General features: G+C 50.3%; 1 protein-coding gene across 1 annotated transcript in view; it reads right to left on the bottom strand.

The window, feature by feature from the left end:
- Wdr27 (WD repeat domain 27) overlaps positions 1–22,644 on the bottom strand; it is a 120,775-nt gene that overhangs the window by 40,757 nt on the left and 57,374 nt on the right. The window contains exons 23-25 of the mRNA XM_042667750.1: positions 8,411–8,508; positions 7,390–7,492; positions 5,287–5,385 (exon numbers count right to left, since the gene is read on the bottom strand). Of these exons, the coding sequence (XP_042523684.1) occupies positions 5,287–5,385; positions 7,390–7,492; positions 8,411–8,508 (300 nt within the window). The remainder of the gene's footprint in view (positions 1–5,286; positions 5,386–7,389; positions 7,493–8,410; positions 8,509–22,644) is intronic.

The following is a 22,644-nucleotide window of genomic DNA, read 5'->3' on the forward strand; positions in this document are numbered from 1 at the left end:
ACCCAAGTTGAAAAGCCAAAACACTGCAGGGAAAACCCCAGTGAAAGTGAAGAAGAAGAGATGGAGGACAAAAGGGACCATTAAAGCAATGAGAGAACTGGCTGACAAAAGGAAGGAAATGGGGAAACACTTCAACTATTTCCCCTGAAATCAGGAACAAGGCAAGGATGCCCACTTTCTCCACTCCTCTTGAATATAGTCCTGGAATTCCTAGACAGAGCAATAAGGCAAGAAAAGGACCTAAAAGGGATCCACATAGAGAAAGAAAAAAACAAACTACTTCTATTTGCAGACCACATGATCTTTATACCTAAAGGACCCAAAGTCTCTGTCCCCATGCTCCTAGAGCTGATCAACCACTTTGGCAAAGTATAAAGACACAAAATTAACCCACAAAAATCAGTAGCCTTAAAAAAAAATCAGTAGCCTTTCTGTATGTCAATACTCAACTCCATTTGCAATAGCCTCAAAAAAAAAAACTAGGAAAAAAGCTAACCAACGATGCAAAAGATCTTTATAGTGAAAATTATAAAAATCTGAAGAAAACAATCAAAAAGACACCAGGAAATGCCAAACTGCCAAAAATTATATACAAATTCAATGTTATCCCCATCAAAATCCCAATGACATTTTTCACCAAGACAAAAATAATACAAAAATTCATGCAGACCAACAAAAGACTTAGAATAGTCAAAGCAATTCTAGGGGAAAAAAAGTAATACCAGCTCTACTACAAAGCTATAATAATAGAAACAGCTTGGTATTGGCACAGAAATAGACCCAAAGATCAATAGAACATATAGAAGACCCACAAGTAAACCCATACACTTACAGTTATCTGTATTTGATAAGGGATCCGAAGACACACAGAGTAAAAATAGCCTCTTCAATAGTTGGTGTTGGGAAAACTGGGCATCCATGTACAGAAAACTGAAAGTGGGAACCTCTTTGTCACCATGCAATAATGTCAACTCCATCAAAGACACCGGGACATAATAAATTATACAGGATTCTAGATATACACAGTGAGACCAAAAGAGAATGCTGTTGAGAAAAACACAAAGGTATAATACCTAAGTGGCGCTTCATAAGTATATTTCATATATATATATATATATATATATATATATATTCCAAAATGTGAAAACAAAATCTCTTGTTTTAATTTTTTTGTCGGTCCTGGGGCTTGAACTCTGGGCCTGGGCACTGTCCTTGTGCTCTTCAGCTCAAGGCGAGCTCACTACACCGCTTGAGCCACAGCGCCAGTTCCGTTTTTCTCGTGGTTTATTGGAGATAAGAGTCTCGCGGACTTTTCTGCTCAGGCTGGCTTTGAACCGTAATCCTCAGATCTCAGCCTCCTGAGTAGCTAGGATTATAGGCGTGAGCCACTGGCGCATGGCTTTCATTTTTATTTTTTGATGATTCTGTCTTCTAAGTGTATGTATATTCAGGTGTATATCTTTGGGAGGTGCAGGGGAGCATACAGAGCTCAAGGCGAAAGGATGAAAAAGTGGAACAGTGGCGAGCACTGGATACTGACATTTATGGGCAGAGACAGGAGGGAGGGACTGGGAGAGAGTGAGGGAACAAAAGATACATTAGGAAAGGAAATGCACTCATTACTGACTCATGAAATTGCAATCCCTCTGTACCTTCTATAATAACAATAAAAAATTAACATAAAAAGAAAAAATATATATTAACACATATATTTAGTATAACCTATTACATATGGTATATAATAGATAAATATGCAATTTACTTTATGTGAAACAATCATTTCTTAACATGTATTTGAAGTAACTCAATTACGTTTTACCAACTCTGATGAAAGCAATTGGACTTAAGGATAGTCTCGCCTAAGCACCTTGGCCCTACCGCTAAGTCAGTTTCTTTCATTTCTTTAATGAATAGTTCCATTGGATCACATGTGTGTCTTTCCCACATACTTTATGAAGATCAGGGAAGGCCAAAGGAAACGATGATGAAGAGTTCAACATGCCTTTGTTCCTGAAGAAATCAGTGCACACTGTGCTAGGAGTTTATGCTGCGGTCAGACCCGGTGAGGTTGGCCGGGTCAGGCCTGGGCTCTGGCGTAGGGTTGTGTTTTGAGTTGTTTGGTAGGATACAATTGAACGTGTTACTTCTCACCATGCCACTGCTCTTAGTCCATCTCAATAAGACTTTTATTTGGGCCTTCACATTAAAAATTGGTGTTCCAAGGAATCCTCTCCCTGTTGACCAGTGATGGCCAGTGATAGCCATAAAGAGATATGATGCCTGAACCAGCATACCCATCCCCTACCTCACAGGAAAGCACAGCTCAGGACCCAGGCACAGCAATAGTTCAGAATATTTGACAGTGACATCCTGTCGAGAGAAGCAGGGCTCCAGCACCTGCACAGCATCACCTCCCAGAGGACACCATGGTGCCCGCATCCACACCACACAGACCACCTCCCAGAGGACACCACGGTGCCCGCGTCCACACCACACAGACCACCTCCCAGAGGACCACCACGGTGCCCGCGTCCACACCACAAACCACCTCCCAGAGGACCACCACGGTGCCCGCATCCACACCACACAGATCACCTCCCAGAGGACACCATGGTGCCCGCGTCCACACCACAAACCACCTTCCAGAGGACCACCATGGTGCCCGTGTCCACACCACACAGACCACCTCCCAGAGGACACCACGGTGCCCGCATCCACACCACACAGACCACCTCCCAGAGGACACCACGGTGCCCGCATCCACACCACACAGACCACCTCCCAGAGGACACCACGGTGCCCGCGTCCACACCACACAGACCACCTCCCAGAGGACCACCACAGTGCCCGCATCCACACCACAAACCACCTTCCAGAGGACACCACGGTGCCCGTGTCCACACCACACAGACCACCTTCCAGAGGACACCACGGTGCCCGCGTCCACACCACACAGACCACCTCCCAGAGGACCACCACGGTGCCCGCATCCACACCACAAACCACCTTCCAGAGGACCACCACAGTGCCCGCGTCCACACCACACAGACCACCTCCCAGAGGACAGCACGGTGCCCGTGTCCACACCACACAGCCCACCTCCCAGAGGACCACCATGGTGCCCGCGTCCACACCACACAGACCACCTCCCAGAGGACCACCACAGTGCCCGCGTCCACACCACACAGACCACCTCCCTGAGGACAGCACAGTGCCCGCGTCCACACCACACAGACCACCTCCCAGAGGACACCACAGTGTCCGCGTCCACACCACACAGACCACCTCCCAGAGGACCACCACGGTGCCTGCATCCACACCACACAGACCAGCTACCTGAGGACCACCACAGTGCCCGCGTCCACACCACACAGACCACCTCCCAGAGGACAGCACGGTGCCCGTGTCCACACCACACAGCCCACCTCCCAGAGGACCACCATGGTGCCCGCGTCCACACCACACAGACCACCTACCAGAGGACCACCACGGTGCCCGCATCCACACCACACAGACCTACCTCCCAGAGGACCACCATGGTGCCCGCATCCACACCACACAGACCACCTACCAGAGGACACCACGGTGCCCGCATCCACACCACACAGACCACCTCCCAGAGGACCACCATGGTGCCCGCATCCACACCACACAGATCACCTCCCAGAGGACACCACAGTGCCCGCATCCACACCACACAGACCACCTACCTGAGGACCACCATGGTGCCCGCATCCACACCACACAGACCACCTCCCAGAGGACACCATGGTGCCCGTGTCCACACCACACAGACCACCTACCAGAGGACCACCATGGTGCCCGCATCCACACCACACAGACCACCTCCCAGAGGACACCACGGTGCCCGCATCCACACCACACAGACCACCTACCTGAGGACCACCATGGTGCCCGTGTCCACACCACACAGACCACCTCCCAGAGGACCACCACAGTGCCCGCGTCCACACCACACAGATCACCTCCCAGAGGACCACCACGGTGCCCGTGTCCACACCACACAGACCACCTCCCTGAGGACCACCACGGTGCCCGCGTCCACACCACACAGATCACCTCCCAGAGGACACCACGGTGCCCGTGTCCACACCACACAGACCACCTCCCAGAGGACCACCATGGTGCCCGCATCCACACCACACAGACCACCTCCCAGAGGACACCACGGTGCCCGCATCCACACCACACAGACCACCTCCCTGAGGACCACCATGGTGCCCGTGTCCACACCACACAGACCACCTCCCTAAGGACAGCACAGTGCCCGTGTCCACACCACACAGATCACCTCCCAGAGGACCACCACAGTGCCCGCATCCACACCATACAGACCACCTCCCAGAGGACACCACGGTGCCCGCATCCACACCACACAGACCACCTCCCAGAGGACACCACGGTGCCCGCATCCACACCATACAGACCACCTCCCAGAGGACACCACGGTGCCCGCATCCACACCACACAGACCACCTCCCAGAGGACACCACGGTGCCCGCGTCCACACCACACAGACCACCTCCCAGAGGACCACCATGGTGCCCGTGTCCACACCATACAGACCACCTACCAGAGGACCACCACAGTGCCCACATCCACACCACACAGACCACCTCCCAGAGGACACCACGGTGCCCACATCCACACCACACAGATCACCTCCCAGAGGACCACCACAGTGCCCGCGTCCACACCACACAGATCACCTCCCAGAGGACACCACGGTGCCCGCGTCCACACCACACAGATCACCTCCCAGAGGACACCACGGTGCCCGTGTCCACACCACACAGATCACCTCCCAGAGGACACCACAGTGCCCGCGTCCACACCACACAGACCACCTCCCAGAGGACACCACGGTGCCCGTGTCCACACCACACAGACCACCTCCCAGAGGACACCACAGTGCCCGCGTCCACACCACACAGACCACCTCCCAGAGGACACCACGGTGCCCGTGTCCACACCACACAGACCACCTCCCAGAGGACACCACGGTGCCCACATCCACACCACACAGACCACCTCCCAGAGGACACCACAGTGCCCGCATCCACACCACACAGACCACCTACCTGAGGACACCACAGTGCCCGCATCCACACCACACAGATCACCTCCCAGAGGACCACCATGGTGCCTGCATCCACACCACACAGATCACCTCCCAGAGGACCACCACGGTGCCCGCATCCACACCATACAGACCACCTACCAGAGGACCACCACGGTGCCCGCATCCACACCACACAGACCTACCTGAGGGGCTGCAGGGTTGAAGGCCACCGTGGTGACAGTGCCCGAGTGTCCTGGCAGCCGGTGGGAAAAGGTGCTTATGCCCATTTCATACAGGTAAGCCTAGGAGACAAGAGGGCAGACAGCAGGGCTTGCCAGTACATCCACCTGACAACCACAGGCAACAGTGAACTTTTTATCCAATCTTCTCCAACAGAGTGGGAAGACAAGTAGCAGCCCCTCCTGTGCTTCCATGCATCAGCCTGCAGCTCGAGGCAGAGATGCATGCATAGCTTTGCTTCAAAGCATCAGGCTGGAGCTGATCTTCCAGCTTTCTAGAGCTGACAGTTTAAAGGCTTCATAATAGAGTTAGTTCATGCCCCACATGAGTGAGTGTGTGCACATCAGACTCCCTTCACTTTGCCTCAGGACTCATCCTGATGTGACCTGAGGGATGAATTGGCCAGCACACAGCCAAACCTACCACACACTTTTTCCAGGTTTTCCAGTAATCCAAGTGCCACTGGCAGGGGGGAAAGCTCAGAGCGGGCTCCTATGCTCAGGGAAGCCACCTCAACACCAAAGCACTTCATTCACACCTGACCTCAACACCAGAGATTACACTTCACACCCAAACTCAACACCAGAGCATACCCTTCACACCTGACATCAACACCAGAGCACACCCTTCACACTCAAATTCAAAATCAGAGCACATCCTTCACACCTGGCCTCAACACCAGAACACACCCTTCACACCTGACCTCAATACCAGAGATCACACCTCACACCCGAACTCAATACCAGAGCACACCATTCATACCTGACCTCAATACCAGAGATCACACTTCACTCCTGAACTAAACACCAGAGATCACACTTCACACCTGAACTAAACACCAGCACACACCCTTCACGCCTGACCTAAACACCAGAGCACACCCTTCACACCTCATCTCAACATGACATCACACTTCACACCCAAGCTCAACAACAGAGCACACCTGTCACACCTGACCTCAACACCAGAGATCATCCTTCACACCTGACCTCAACACCAGAGATCATCCTTCACACCTGACCTCAAAACCAGAACACATCATTCACACCTGAACTCAACACAAGAACACACCCTTCACACCTGACCTCAACACCAGAACACACCCTTCACACTTGTTCTCAACACCAGAGCACACCCTTCACACCTGACCTCAACACCAGAGATCACACTTCACACCCGAACTCGACAGCGGAACACACCCTTCACACCTGACCTCAACACCAGAGCACACCCTTCACACCTGACCTTAACACGAGAGCACACCTTCACACCTGACCTCAACATCAGAACACACCTTTCACACCTGTTCTCAACTCTAGAGCACACCCTTCACACCTGAACTCAACACCAGAGATCATCCTTCACACCTGACCTCAACACCAGAGGTCATCCTTCACACCTGAACTCAACACTAGAGGTCATCCTTCATACCTGACCTCAACACGAGAGGTCATCCTTCACACCTGAACTCAACACCAGAGATCACCCTTCACACCTGACCTCAACACCAGAGGTCATCCTTCACACCTGAACTCAACACCAGAGGTCATCCTTCATACCTGACCTCAACACGAGAGCACACCTTCACACCTGACCTCAACACCAGAGCACACCCTCACACCTGACGATCTCAGTGACCTTAGCGGGCTGGAGAGGGGACACAGTCACTGGCATGACCATGTCACTCCAAGAGACACTGGTTCCCTAAGGCCAACTGGACCCCAGGCACAGGTGTGATGTAGCATTTGATGGACTGCTCATTATCTTGTAACTAAGACGGAGCAGGGCATGAAACACAATGTTCCCATGCAGTGCACACTCGTGTCTGTGAAGTATTTACCAATGGGTCAGAAAATGAGTCATTGAGTGATTTATCTATTTCACGTCACTAAGCATGTCAGAGCCTCTCATGTCCACCTGCTACCGATTCTAAAATACCCTTGCTGTGTGAACACTGACCAGCGGTGACGCGTGAGCAGGATTCTTATCCAAGCACGTGAAGGCTAAGAGTCTATGGGGGAGCTCATCTGGAATCCCCAAAAGCAAGGACTTGCAAGTACACGCACGTGTCTGTCCTCCGCGCCACAGGCCACAAACCGTCCGCAGGGACTGAAAGCCATGCCGCAGGGGAAGCCTCCATCTGGGCATCCTTCAAAGCAGCGCTCACACCTGCAAGGACACAAGAAGCACCCAGAGGACAGAAATGAACGCGGAGCAGGCTGTGCATGGCGGGGGCCGGTGAGGCCCTGCGTGCCAGCAAGGCTCTGCCCCCGAGCTACATCCTGCTTAACACATGCGTGGGGATTGAGAGGTGCACTGTAAATAGCTGAAGAGAGCTCAGAGGACTAAGGGTCGTACTCATCAAGTGCAGTGCAGGGTCACTTTCCTTTGAAAAGTTGGAGAATCTCCAGCTCCTTTGGAGGGTAACCAGAGCCTTCAGTAGAGCGGTCTCTGAGCGGTCAGGAGCACAGCCTGAGACAGGCAGGCTGGGGTGGGGGACTGGGACCTTGTCCACTGGACCCACTTACACTAAAGCGCAGAGCAGGCCTATGGCTGGCTGTATCCTTGTCTACCCACACACACCAATTTGAGTACGTTGTATATAATCTGTACATGCAGTGCTGCCGTCATATAACTACCAGAAGGTACATGCATACTTGCTCAAACAGGATTTTATGTTTGACATAAACACACAAACACATCTGGGACATACTGACTGATTTTAACGTATCTCAAGAAATGCCCCTGATGGGGGAACCAGGATTCTGTGGGGCTGGAAAAGCAGCCAGGGAGAAACACGGCCGTCTGTTCCCAGGGTACCTGGGCCCAGGGCTGCTATGGGGTACATGTGATGTCCAGCAGGAATCCACCTCGCGGTGCTGAGGCTGTGAGGCCCTGACACCTCTCGGGAGCCTAACGCAGGTGACCGGCCCTCTGAGCACAAGCAGCCCCATCCCCTCATGCCAGCCACCAGCACCTCCACCGGCCCAAGTCCATCTCCCCAGATGGTGTGGATTCAGCCCAGCTCCGTGGCGTGAGGGACACCGGTCAGGGTCCCTCCCTCAGAGCCGAGTGCAGCTGGCTCACCTCAGGGTCCGCAAGTCCCACAGTCTGATGGGGTCACCGATGGCCGTGGTCAGGAAAAGATTGTATGCCTGGGTCTGCTGCGTGGTAAATGACGAGCCCTGCAATCGTGAGGGAGGCTGGCTTAGCAGCACTGCACTGACCCTACATGTAACTGCTGCAGCCAGGTGGGAAATCAACCCAAACTGTCTCTCATAGGCAACAATTTCAGTCAGATCCACCACATCGGCACTCGGCTCTGAGGTCGTATCAGGTCAAGATGCTGTATACGCCACCCCTATCTGAGAAGATGTTTCAGCCATGTGACCATTAGCAATGCAACTCAACAGACCTTCCAGAACACCTGGGGCTGAGCTGGACCCCTCAGTGGCTGAGCGTGCTTCCTGTGTACATAACACCCCTGGGAACCAGAGGACTAGAAAGCTGTGAACAATAGCATGTATTGTTAAATAACAAGCCATATACATGGTATAGCACATGAAACATGCCCTTGCTAAACACTCGGAGTCCAAGTCTGAAGCCCCAGGACCCCTGAGCAGAGTCTATGGGGAGGGCCCCGCAGGCCACCTGAAGCAAAGGTCCTTCTGGAAGACCAGTGGTCACTGAACGCTCCTGCGTGGAAGTGAAATAATGTGGCTCCTACTGATGGACCTTTCTTCCAGGTCAAGATGGTCTAAACAAGGGTGGTGGTACGTGCCTACAATATCAGCCTTCGACAGCTGAGACAGGCCGATGCAGAGTCTGAAGCCAGCCTAGGCTACAAAGGGATATAGGGCGAGGCTCTGTTTCCAAAAACACGACTATCTCTGCACTTAGATACATCTCTCTCATGCTCCGTCTCATATGGGGAATCTAGCTCCCCCCAAAAGATGACCTCCCCGCCCCAAAATATGAGTGACATGGTAAAACAACTGGGAAGGAACCAGCGGGAGGGTGAAGGAATGGGCAGCAGGGTAAATAAGTTAGAAGTACTTTACACACATGTATGAAAAAAATGAGAACTCTAACAGCATTCTATTTGGGGAGAGGAAAATAAGAAAGTAATAGAGGGTTTTTTTTTTTATCCTAAAGCTCATTTTTACACATATGAAAACATCACAATGAAACCTTTTGGTATAATTAATATACACTAATAAAGACGACGAAAAGGAAAACAGAGTTAAAATATATTAAGACAAAATTTACAAAGGATATTCCTAAGAATTTATACTTCAATACACATTAAAAGCAACTCCTTGCTTATAAACAAGAACAGAGGCTTATTACGTAAGTTCAGAAGTAACAACCAGCTAGCACACACTGAGTCTGCACTCCTCCCTCTGCCAGACAGCACTCCAAAGCCCGCACCCGCAATTCCTCCTCTTCACAAACCTAGAAACCTTGCAATACCCATTGCTAGGCAAGGGGCCTGGCCACTGTGGCACTTCTTCGCACACCCCAGGAGCTGGTCCTAAGTTAGAGCGGCCTGGTGACTTGTGACATAACATAATGATACACATTGAGATCATCTGCTAAACACTGCACCATGAGCTGGACACACACACAGCACCAACAGAGACCCTGCTCACAGAAAGTCGCCTCTCAGAAAGAGGCCTTCACCCTGCACAGCTAACGGACAGACAGGGGCTGAAGAGGACCAACGAGCACAGGCGTGACAAATGGCCAGGCCACTAAGGGGACACGTACATTTAGCATTTTTGTCCACTTCAATAAGCAGTAGAGAGGAAATGTTTTTATTTTTTTAAGTTTCAGTATAGTTTTATTTTTTATTATAAACGTTTTTTATTGTGAAAATACTGTACAGAGGGGTTACAATTACATGGACAAGATAATGAGTACATTTCTTACCAAGCACTGTAGCCTCCTCCTTTTTTCCCTTTCCCATCCCTTCGCATCCTCCACCCACCCCAAAGTTGTAAACTTCGTTTTAGAAGAAATGTAGGAGAAAGGAAATATAAAATTTTAAAAGCACAAAATAAGATCAAATGTATGAATGATGATAGTAATTGTAAGAGAAAGAAAATACACTCATATCAGAGTTCACAGAATACATTTAAATATCTATTTTAGAAGTTAAAACTGAGACATGGAGGAAAAAACATCATATTCAAAACACAATGAGGCAAGATTCACAGCACTAGAAAATGAGGAGGGAGGAGGCAATAAAGAAAAGAAAACCTACCTGGAAATAGGTTTTAAGTGATAAAAGGAAGCACGGAATCCTGGACCCTAATAACATGGCCTTCAGAAAATGCACAGAGCAAAAATGAGTACACTGGGAAAGAGGAACTGACTGACTGAAAGCATGCTGGGAGATGTTAATACACTTCTCTCCATAACTAAAACATCAAGTATATTAAAAAAAATCAAGAATACTTGAACATTTCAAATACAGCTGACAGGTTGAGCCAACAGACACAAGAACACGCTCTTTTCATGCCTATGCAGTATCTGTTTTTAAAACAAGCCAATAAACACAAGGCCCTAATATAGATCAAGAGCCAAAAATTAACTAGAATATGGAAATTTAACTTTTGACTTTAAAATGAAGTGATGCTCAGGCTGATAAAATACCCTGATGACGAGGAGACGCTCAGTGCTGGGTGGAGACACTCCAGCAGCATTCAGAGAGAAATGTATTGTGGGAGAAACATACCAAAACATATACAAGACAAACAAACAGTGGAGCTATCAGCAGGCATTACAAGAGTAGCACACTGAGCAGCCCGACACACGGGTCTGAGGGTGGAGTGGTGAAGATCTGCCCCAAAGTTGGTAGCAATTGTCAAAGAAGAATGAGTATGGGGTGGGGGGAGTAGAGTTTTATCTGTATCAATGATCACTTTATTTCTTTTCACAAAAATACTGAAAGATATAAAACTAAAAAAGCAAAATATCAATGTGACTACTTCTGAAACCTAAAATCTCCAGTGTAACAAAATCATTTCAGTCAACTGGGCATTAAGCTCACGCCTACAAACCTGCAATCCTTGCTATGCAGGAGGCTAAGACAAGGAGGTCATGGCTCATGCCCAGCTCAAGCCAATAAGCTTGAAAGATTCCATCCCATTCCATAAAAGTGAGGTGTGAGGGGCAGGCTTGTTATCCCAGATATACAGGAAGTACAAACAGGCATATTGAAGTCCCAGCAGGCTCGGGCAAACATGTAAGACTCCATTCAAAGCAAGGGTGAAAAGGAGCTAGGATGTGACTCAAATGGTACAGTGGCTGCCCAGCAAGGGCACGGTCCTGAATGCAAACCCCAGCACTGCCCAAAAGAAAGGAGTTCATTAAAAAGTCTTTCATTGTTTTTCTTTTTCTTTTTTTTGCTTTTCAATTTAAATTGTCTATCCAGGACTAAATATTTACATCACCAAAAAGGCAAATCTCTTCTCTGGAGAGAGAACTTATCAAGTCTTAAAAATCACCTATTATCTACTTTAAAAATGTCAACTAAACAAAAAATCCTCTTGTTTTCCATATAAAAATGAGTTATTTCATGATATAATATGAAACACAGGGTAACACTGTAGGAAAATACAGCCGTTTCTGACATACAGGGCACTCTTGCTAACATGCTGTCAAGTGAAGTCAGCAATCCTGTTTGTCTAACCATCAAGACAGGAGTGATCTTGGGGAGTCTCACTAACCGTGGTGTGCTCTGCTGGCACTCACAGACAGCTGAGCTCACAGGAGACCCTGCTTCATACTTTACCAGAACTCTGACATTTGGGTCAATTACGAAGGAGCTGAGCTGGGCCTGTATTTGGACTCCCAGAATGGCAGTTCATGAGGAGCGGTGCCCACATGTTGTGGTTGTCTGACCACTCTGATATGTACTGTGTAAATGCACAAAAATGTGAGGAGTCTTAGAAAACAGGCCATTAAGGGGGTGGGAAGCCACCTCCACCTCGTCCTGTTCCCTCACATTCCAGCACACACCCGTCACATGTTTATTTTCAGGAAACAAAACCAGTTATTTCCCATAAAATCCCCAGAACTATTTTCGCTAATGCAACACCTCTGTCCAAGGGCACACCACGAAGGCTGATGGCCCGGAGCGCGGCCAGGCGGCCGGCCGACGTGTCGGCCAGCTGTGCAGGGACCACAGGACCACAGGGGTAGCAGAGTCAAGGACAGGACACCCACACTGGAGGAGACAAAGGGGAAGGCACACTCCTTGACCTGCCCAGGGAGGGAGCAGGCCAAGGCCTCACCAGCCCGGCTGGCTCCCCAAGCCTTCCATAGAAAGGGAACCAGCAGACACTCCTGAGTGCCCTCTGGACTTCCATCCAGGACAAGGTTCTTCCTGCCCAGCTCTGCTGTGAGGGAGCAGCCTCTCCTGGCTCTGGCGACCCTCTGAAGAGGATTCAGTCAGGAGTTTACACCACCCCCCATTCCTCCCTTCCCTGCCCCCCAGGCCAGGACTGCCTCAGGTTACCAGCCACAGTTCCTGCCAGGTCTTCCTGCTTCTCTGCCTGAGGTCTGATGCCAAAACCTCAGCCATACCACCAGGCTGGCAGAACAAGGAGTAGGCATTGATTCCGAACAGCTCTTACAAAAAGTGTTAGCAATGGGAGGGCAAGGGTCACAGCCAGGAACACTGACAACAGAGGCCACTGGAGTCTCCAGGCCGTGGGCTCAGGTGAGCAGGAAGCAGGGCACACTTCACAGGACACGGCAAAGAGTCTTCTCAGGAAAAATTCACTAGCCTTCATATTTGGAAAGCAATAGCTTCCATGTAATGAACTTAGCATATGTTAAGACACTTCCAAGTGTTACCTTGTCTAGTCCTCTGAGAGAGAAAAGCATTACAAATGTAAAAAGCTGAGTCCTTTCCCACAATGGAAACAGAGGCTGGGTGTGAAGGCTACGCCTGGAATCTTAGCTTCTCTGAAGGCAGAGCCAGACTCGCAGCCCCAGGCCAGCCCAGGGGGAAGGCCACAGAGACCCCATTTTTTCAACCAGTGAAGATGGTGGCATATATCTGTCATCCAGCTTTGTGGAAGATATAAATATGAGGCCTACAATGCACTCAGCCCAGGCAAAAAACCCAAGACTCTGCTCAAACTGATGAAGAACATAGGGGCTAGGTGTATGGCTCAAACAGTAGAGAAGCCCTGAGTTTAAACTCCAATGTAAAACACACATGCACGCGCGTGCGCACACACACACGAAAGAAGATAGAAAAGGCACATGATGACAGTAACTAGCATTATCACACCGTTTCCAAAAACAGATTCTCTTCAAAAATATAAGAAAAGTTGGTGGGAAAAGCTTAGAAGAATTGTCTTTACCACACTATAAAGTCTTTACCACACTATAAAGCTATGGTTTTACTTTTTAGGTTATGGGTAAAAGCATTTAAAATTCCAAAATTCTATTTTGCATTTGTAACCTAAACATCTGCAACAATTTAAACTTTTGGATCAAATAAAAAAAAGTAAATCTGAGCTGGCTCTCATCTACCAAGCTTCAATCTAGAAAAACTTTCAGGAACTGTCAAAAGCCTCAGGAAAATGTAAAGAATATAGCAAACAGAAGAAGAAGAAAGTGGAAATATAATGGAAATACTGACAGACCACTTTCCAAATGGTCATTTTTACAATTTTGTGATTGGCTTTAATAAAAGTCATATAAATTCAAATGTTAAATGAGCAAAGATATGATTTTCTTAATAATTCACAAAATGCATAGGAATCAGCCGGGTGCTGGTGGTTCACACCTGTAATCCTAGCTACTTGGGAGGCTGAGATCTGAGGATCATAGGTCAAAGCCAGCGTAGGCAGGAAAGACCACGAGACTCTAATCTCCAATTAACCACCAGAAAACCAGAAGTGGTGCTGTGGCTCACGTGGAAGAGGGCTTGTTTTGCGCTGAAGAGCTGAGGGACAGCGCCCTGGCCCAGAGTTCAAGCCCACGACCGACAAGGGAAGAAAATGCATAAGAAACAAGAGGCAGCAAATTGCCAATGCACAGCATGACATACGTTTTAAGTATAACAGCTATAACACTAAGGACCATCATACATCAGATTTATTTACCTCCTGGTCAAAAACATTTAACTCAAAAAGTAAAATATTTGGTGAATTTAGTTAATTCTCACTTAACTATATTATCTAAGGACTGACAGAAGCAAGAAAAAAATGAATCAAATATGCAACGACATGAAATTTCCAGGCAGATATGTAAACATTAGCAACATTTACTTTGAAGTAAATTTTTGCATACTGAAATTTGAGGATACAAGAAGCCAACCTTACTCATGAATTTATTCACATGGTTTTGGTCAAGCACACTCAAAAAGTAAAAAAAAATAAAGTACAAGATGAAAGTCTTACATTCCCAAGTGTACTATACAACTCAGCGGATATGGAAAATTCAGTCAGTCCCACAAGACGTGCTTAATTAACCACAATTGTGCTTAAACCTTTGTGTGATCTGCTGAAAGTATACACAAAAGTATACAAAAGTATACATACTTTATGAAGCTATGTCCCCCCAAAAGCTTGTGGTGCCTAGCAAGCAAGGTACACCTGATTGTAGTCCTCCCAAACTCTACACGCATGGAATGTGCTTAATCTAAGTGGTAAAGTACACATTTTAGGTTGTTGGAAGTCAGCATGCCTGTAGCACGAGTTGGGTGACATGGGGGAAATGAACCCAGACCCACAGTCCAGTACTAAAGTACTGAACTCTGTGAACGCTAGGCATTCATGGCAGAATTCCGGGAGCCATGCCACCATGGATACAGAAGTCTATTGTAATACATTAAAATGTGTTCAATGTTCTCTAGATGATATTAGCTTCTAATATCCATGTGCCATCTAGTAATTAAAAAGCAACTCCTCCCTAGATTCCCTTCTCTCCTCTTTCTCTTCCTCCATCATTTATCCTCAGGCCTCACAGCTGAGCACATAATCCACAGAGCTGTCTTCATTCCACATTCTATGACTGAACCCTTAGCTGTGGTTCCAATGAACAAATACAGGGTTAGTCAATCCCTGGTTCCAAGCACAGGGCAGATGCCAGGATGGTCAAGACCACAAATTGTGGTCACATACCTTAGAGATGAGCGCATGAGCGCGGCTGTGTCACTAAACAGATCAGACCCACAGCTTGACTCTGCATTCAGTTGAGCAACCCACAGCTCGACTCTGCATCAAGAGAGCGACTACCCACAGCTGGACTCTGCATCAAGAGAGCAACTACCCACAGCTCGACTCTGCATCAAGAGCGACTACCCACAGCTCGACTCTGCATCAAGAGCAACTACCCACAGCTCGACTCTGCATCAAGAGCGACTACCCACAGCTCGACTCTGCATCAAGAAAGCAACTACCCACAGCTCGACTCTGCATCAAGAGCGACTACCCACAGCTCGACTCTGCATCAAGAGAGTGACTACCCACAGCTCGACTCTGCATCGAGAGCAACTACCCACAGCTCGACTATGCATCAAGAGAGCAACTACCCACAGCTCGACTCTGCATCAAGAGAGCAACTACCCACAGCTCAACTCTGCATCAAGAGCAACTACCCACAGCTCGACTCTGCATCAAGAAAGCAACTACCCACAGCTCGACTCTGCATCAAGAAAGCAACTACCCACAGCTCGACTCTGCATCAAGAGCGACTACCCACAGCTCGACTCTGCATCAAGAGAGTGACTACCCACAGCTCGACTCTGCATCGAGAGAGTGACTGCCCACAGCTCGACTCTGCATCAAGAGCGACTACCCACAGCTCGACTCTGCATCAAGAGCAACTACCCACAGCTCGACTCTGCATCAAGAGCGACTACCCACAGCTCAACTCTGCATCAAGAGCAACTACCCACAGCTCGACTCTGCATCAAGAGAGTGACTACCCACAGCTCGACTCTGCATCGAGAGAGTGACTGCCCACAGCTCGACTCTGCATCAAGAGCGACTACCCACAGCTCGACTCTGCATCAAGAGCAACTACCCACAGCTCGACTCTGCATCAAGAGCGAATACCCACAGCTCGACTCTGCATCAAGAGCAACTACCCACAGCTCAACTCTGCATCAAGAGCAACTACCCACAGCTCGACTCTGCATCGAGAGAGTGACTGCCCACAGCTCGACTCTGCATCGAGAGAGAAACTACCCACAGCTCGACTCTGCATCAAGAGCGACTACCCACAGCTCGACTCTGCATCAAGAGCGACTACCCACAGCTCGACTCTGCATCAAGAGCGACTACCCACAGCTCGACTCTGCATCAAGAGAGCAACTACCCACAGCTCGACTCTGCATCAAGAGCGACTACCCACAGCTCGACTCTGCATCAAGAGCAACTAGCCACAGCTCGACTCTGCATCAAGAGCTACTACCCACAGCTCGACTCTGCATCAAGAGCGACTACCCACAGCTCGACTCTGCATCAAGAGAGTGACTGCCCACAGCTCGACTCTGCATCAAGAGCGACTACCCAAAGCTCGACTCTGCATCAAGAGAGTGACTACCCACAGCTCGACTCTGCATCAAGAGCAACTACCCACACCTCGACTCTGCATCAAGAGCGACTACACACAGCTCGACTCTGCATCAAGAGAGCAACTACCCACAGCTCGACTCTGCATCAAGAGAGCAACTACCCACAGCTCGACTCTGCATCAAGAGCAACTACCCACAGCTCGACTCTGCATCAAGAGAGCAACTATCCACAGCTCGACTCTGCATCAAGAGCGACTACCCACAGCTCGACTCTGCATCAAGAGTGACTACCCACAGCTCAACTCTGCATCAAGAGCGACTACCCACAGCTCGACTCTGCATCAAGAGCGACAACACACAGCTCGACTCTGCATCAAGAGAGCAACTACCCACAGCTCGACTCTGCATCAAGAGAGCAACTGCCCACAGCTCGACTCTGCATCAAGAGCAACTACCCACAGCTCGACTATGCATCAAGAGCAAATACCCACAGCTCGACTCTGCATCAAGAGAGCAACTACCCACAGCTCGACACTGCATCAAGAGAGCAACTGCCCACAGCTCGACTCTGCATCAAGAGCAACTAGCCACAGCTAGACTCTGCATCAAGAGAGTGACTGCCCACAGCTCGACTCTGCATCAAGAGAGCGACTACCCACAGCTCGACTCTGCATCAAGAAAGCAACCACCCACAGCTCGACTCTGCATCAAGAGCAACTACCCAGAGCTCGACTCTGCATCAAGAGAGTGACTACCCACAGCTCGACTCTGCATCAAGAGCAACTACCCACAGCTCGACTCTGCATCAAGAGCAACTACCCACAGCTCGACTCTGCATCAAGAGCAACTACCCACAGCTCGACTCTGCATCAAGAGAGTGACTGCCCACAGCTCGACTCTGCATCAAGAGAGCAACTACCCACAGCTCGACTCTGCATCAAGAGCGACTACCCACAGCCCGACTCTGCATCGAGAGAGCAACTACCCACAGCTCGACTCTGCATCAAGAGTAACTACCCACAGCTCGACTCTGCATCAAGAGAGCAACTACCCACAGCTCGACTCTGCATCAAGAGCGACTACCCACAGCTCGACTCTGCATCAAGAGTGACTACCCACAGCTCAACTCTGCATCAAGAGCGACTACCCACAGCTCGACTCTGCATCAAGAGCAACTACCCACAGCTCGACTCTGCATCAAGAGCAACTACCCACAGCTCGACTCTGCATCAAGAGCGACTACCCACAGCTCGACTCTGCATCAAGAGCGACTACCCACAGCTCGACTCTGCATCAAGAGCAACGAGCCACAGCTCGACTCTGCATCAAGAGAGTGACTACCCACAGCTCGACTCTGCATCAAGAGCGACTACCCACAGCTCGACTCTGCATCAAGAGCAACTACCCACAGCTCGACTCTGCATCAAGAGCGACTACCCACAGCTCGACTCTGCATCAAGAGCGACTACACACAGCTCGAATCTGCATCAAGAGCGACTACACACAGCTCGACTCTGCATCAAGAGAGCAACTACCCACAGCTCGACTCTGCATCAAGAGCAACTGCCCACAGCTCGACTCTGCATCAAGAGCAACTACCCACAGCTCGACTCTGCATCAAGAGCAACTAGCCACAGCTCGACTCTGCATCAAGAGAGTGACTACCCACAGCTCGACTCTGCATCAAGAGAGTGACTACCCACAGCTCGACTCTGCATCAAGAGCGACTACCCACAGCTCGACTCTGCATCAAGAGAGTGACTGCCCACAGCTCGACTCTGCATCAAGAGCAACTACCCACAGCGACTACCCACAGCTCGACTCTGCATCAAGAGGGACTACCCACAGCTCGACTCTGCATCAAGAGCGACGACACACAGCTCGACTCTGCATCAAGAGAGCAACTACCCACAGCTCGACTCTGCATCAAGAGAGCAACTACCCACAGCTCGACTCTGCATCAAGAGCAACTACCCACAGCTCGACTCTGCATCAAGAGAGCAACTACCCACAGCTCGACTCTGCATCAAGAGAGCAACTACCCACAGCTCGACTCTGCATCAAGAGCAACTACCCACAGCTCGACTCTGCATCAAGAGCAACTACCCACAGCTCGACTCTGCATCAAGAGACCAACTACCCACAGCTCGACTCTGCATCGAGAGAGCAACTACCCACAGCTCGACTCTGCATCAAGAGAGTGACTGCCCAGAGCTCGACTCTGCATCAAGAGCAACTACCCACAGCTCGACTCTGCATCAAGAGAGTGACTACCCACAGCTCGACTCTGCATCAAGAGCAACTACCCACAGCTCGACTCTGCATCAAGAGCAACTACCCACAGCTCGACTCTGCATCAAGAGAGCGACTGCCCACAGCTCGACTCTGCATCAAGAGAGCGACTACCCAAAGCTCGACTCTGCATCAAGAAAGCAACTACCCACAGCTCGACTCTGCATCAAGAGCAACTACCCACAGCTCGACTCTGCATCAAGAGCAACTACCCACAGCTCGACTCTGCATCAAGAGCGACTACCCACAGCTCGACTCTGCATCAAGAGAGCAACTACCCACAGCTCGACTCTGCATCAAGAGCAACTACCCACAGCTCGACTCTGCATCAAGAGCAACTACCCACAGCTCGACTCTGCATCAAGAGCAACTACCCACAGCTCGACTCTGCATCAAGAGCAACTACCCACAGCTCGACTCTGCATCGAGAGAGCAACTACCCACAGCTCGACTATGCATCAAGAGCAACTACCCACAGCTCGACTCTGCATCAAGAGCAACAACCCACAGCTCGACTCTGCATCGAGAGAGCAACTACCCACAGCTCGACTCTGCATCAAGAGAGCAACTGCCCACAGCTCGACTCTGCATCAAGAGACCAACTACCCACAGCTCGACTCTGCATCGAGAGAGCAACTACCCACAGCTCGACTCTACATCAAGAGCAACTACCCACAGCTCGACTCTGCATCAAGAGAGCAACTACCCACAGCTCGACTCTGCATCAAGAGCGACTACCCACAGCTCGACTCTGCATCAAGAGCAACTACCCACAGCTTGACTCTGCATCAAGAGCAACTACCCACAGGTCGACTCTGCATCAAGAGAGTGACTGCCCAGAGCCCGACTCTGCATCAAGAGAGCAATTACCCACAGCTCGACTCTGCATCAAGAGCGACTACCCACAGCTCGACTCTGCATCAAGAGAGCAACTACCCACAGCTCAACTCTGCATCAAGAGCAACTACCCACAGCTCGACTCTGCATCAAGAAAGCAACTACCCACAGCTCGACTCTGCATCAAGAAAGCAACTACCCACAGCTCGACTCTGCATCAAGAGCGACTACCCACAGCTCGACTCTACATCAAGAGAGTGACTACCCACAGCTCGACTCTGCATCAAGAGCAACTACCCACAGCTCGACTCTGCATCAAGAGCAACTACCCACAGCTCGACTCTGCATCAAGAGCGACTACCCACAGCTCGACTCTGCATCAAGAGAGTGACTACCCACAGCTCGACTCTGCATCAAGAGCAACTACCCACAGCTCGACTCTGCATCAAGAGCAACTACCCACAGCTCGACTCTGCATCAAGAGAGTGACTGCCCACAGCTCGACTCTGCATCAAGAGAGTGACTGCCCACAGCTCGACTCTGCATCGAGAGAGCAACTACCCACAGCTCGACTCTGCATCAAGAGAGCAACTACCCACAGCTCGACTCTGCATCAAGAGAGCAACTACCCACAGCTCGACTCTGCATCAAGAGCGACTACACACACCTCGACTCTGCATCAAGAGAGCAACTACCCACAGCTCGACTCTGCATCAAGAGAGCAACTACCCACAGCTCGACTCTGCATCAAGAGCGACTACCCACAGCTCGACTCTGCATCAAGAGTGACTACCCACAGCTCAACTCTGCATCAAGAGCGACTACCCACAGCTCGACTCTGCATCAAGAGCAACTACCCACAGCTCGACTCTGCATCAAGAGCAACTGCCCACAGCTCGACTCCGCATCAAGAGCGACTACCCACAGCTCGACTCTGCATCAAGAGGGACTACCCACAGCTCGACTCTGCATCAAGAGCAACGAGCCACAGCTCGACTCTGCATCAAGAGAGTGACTACCCACAGCTCGACTCTGCATCAAGAGCGACTACCCACAGCTCGACTCTGCATCAAGAGCGACTACCCCCAGCTCGACTCTGCATCAAGAGCGACTACACACAGCTCGAATCTGCATCAAGAGCGACTACACACAGCTCGACTCTGCATCAAGAGAGCAACTACCCACAGCTCGAATCTGCATCAAGAGCAACTGCCCACAGCTCGACTCTGCATCAAGAGCAACTACCCACAGCTCGACTCTGCATCAAGAGCAACTAGCCACAGCTCGACTCTGCATCAAGAGAGTGACTACCCACAGCTCGACTCTGCATCAAGAGAGTGACTACCCACAGCTCGACTCTGCATCAAGAGCGACTACCCACAGCTCGACTCTGCATCAAGAGAGTGACTGCCCACAGCTCGACTCTGCATCAAGAGCAACTACCCACAGCGACTACCCACAGCTCGACTCTGCATCAAGAGCGACTACCCACAGCTCGACTCTGCATCAAGAGCAACTACCCACAGCTTGACTCTGCATCAAGAGCAACTACCCACAGCTCGACTCTGCATCAAGAGAGTGACTGCCCACAGCCCGACTCTGCATCAAGAGAGCAACTACCCACAGCTCGACTCTGCATCAAGAGCGACTACCCACAGCTCGACTCTGCATCAAGAGAGCAACTACCCACAGCTCAACGCTGCATCAAGAGCAACTACCCACAGCTCGACTCTGCATCAAGAAAGCAACTACCCACAGCTCGACTCTGCATCAAGAAAGCAACTACCCACAGCTCGACTCTGCATCAAGAGCGACTACCCACAGCTCGACTCTGCATCAAGAGAGTGACTACCCACAGCTCGACTCTGCATCAAGAGCAACTACCCACAGCTCGACTCTGCATCAAGAGCAACTACCCACAGCTCGACTCTGCAACAAGAGCGACTACCCACAGCTCGACTGTGCATCAAGAGAGTGACTACCCACAGCTCGACTCTGCATCAAGAGCGACTACCCACAGAGAGAGTGACTGCCCACAGCTCGACTCTGCATCGAGAGAGCAACTACCCACAGCTCGACTCTGCATCAAGAGAGCAACTACCCACAGCTCGACTCTGCATCAAGAGAGCAACTACCCACAGCTCGACTCTGCATCAAGAGCGACTACACACAGCTCGACTCTGCATCAAGATAGCAACTACCCACAGCTCGACTCTGCATCAAGAGAGCAACTATCCACAGCTCGACTCTGCATCAAGAGCGACTACCCACAGCTCGACTCTGCATCAAGAGTGACTACCCACAGCTCAACTCTGCATCAAGAGCGACTACCCACAGCTCGACTCTGCATCAAGAGCGACTACCCACAGCTCGACTCTGCATCAAGAGCAACTACCCACAGCTCGACTCTGCATCAAGAGCGACTACCCACAGCTCGACTCTGCATCAAGAGCGACTACCCACAGCTCGACTCTGCATCAAGAGCAACGAGCCACAGCTCGACTCTGCATCAAGAGAGTGACTACCCACAGCTCGACTCTGCATCAAGAGCGACTACCCACAGCTCGACTCTGCATCAAGAGCGACTACCCACAGCTCGACTCTGCATCAAGAGCGACTACCCACAGCTCGACTCTGCATCAAGAGC

Source organism: Dipodomys spectabilis, unplaced genomic scaffold (assembly GCF_019054845.1).
Source record: "Dipodomys spectabilis isolate Male_0828 unplaced genomic scaffold, ASM1905484v1 ptg000419l, whole genome shotgun sequence".
Taxonomy (NCBI): Eukaryota; Metazoa; Chordata; class Mammalia; order Rodentia; family Heteromyidae; genus Dipodomys; species Dipodomys spectabilis.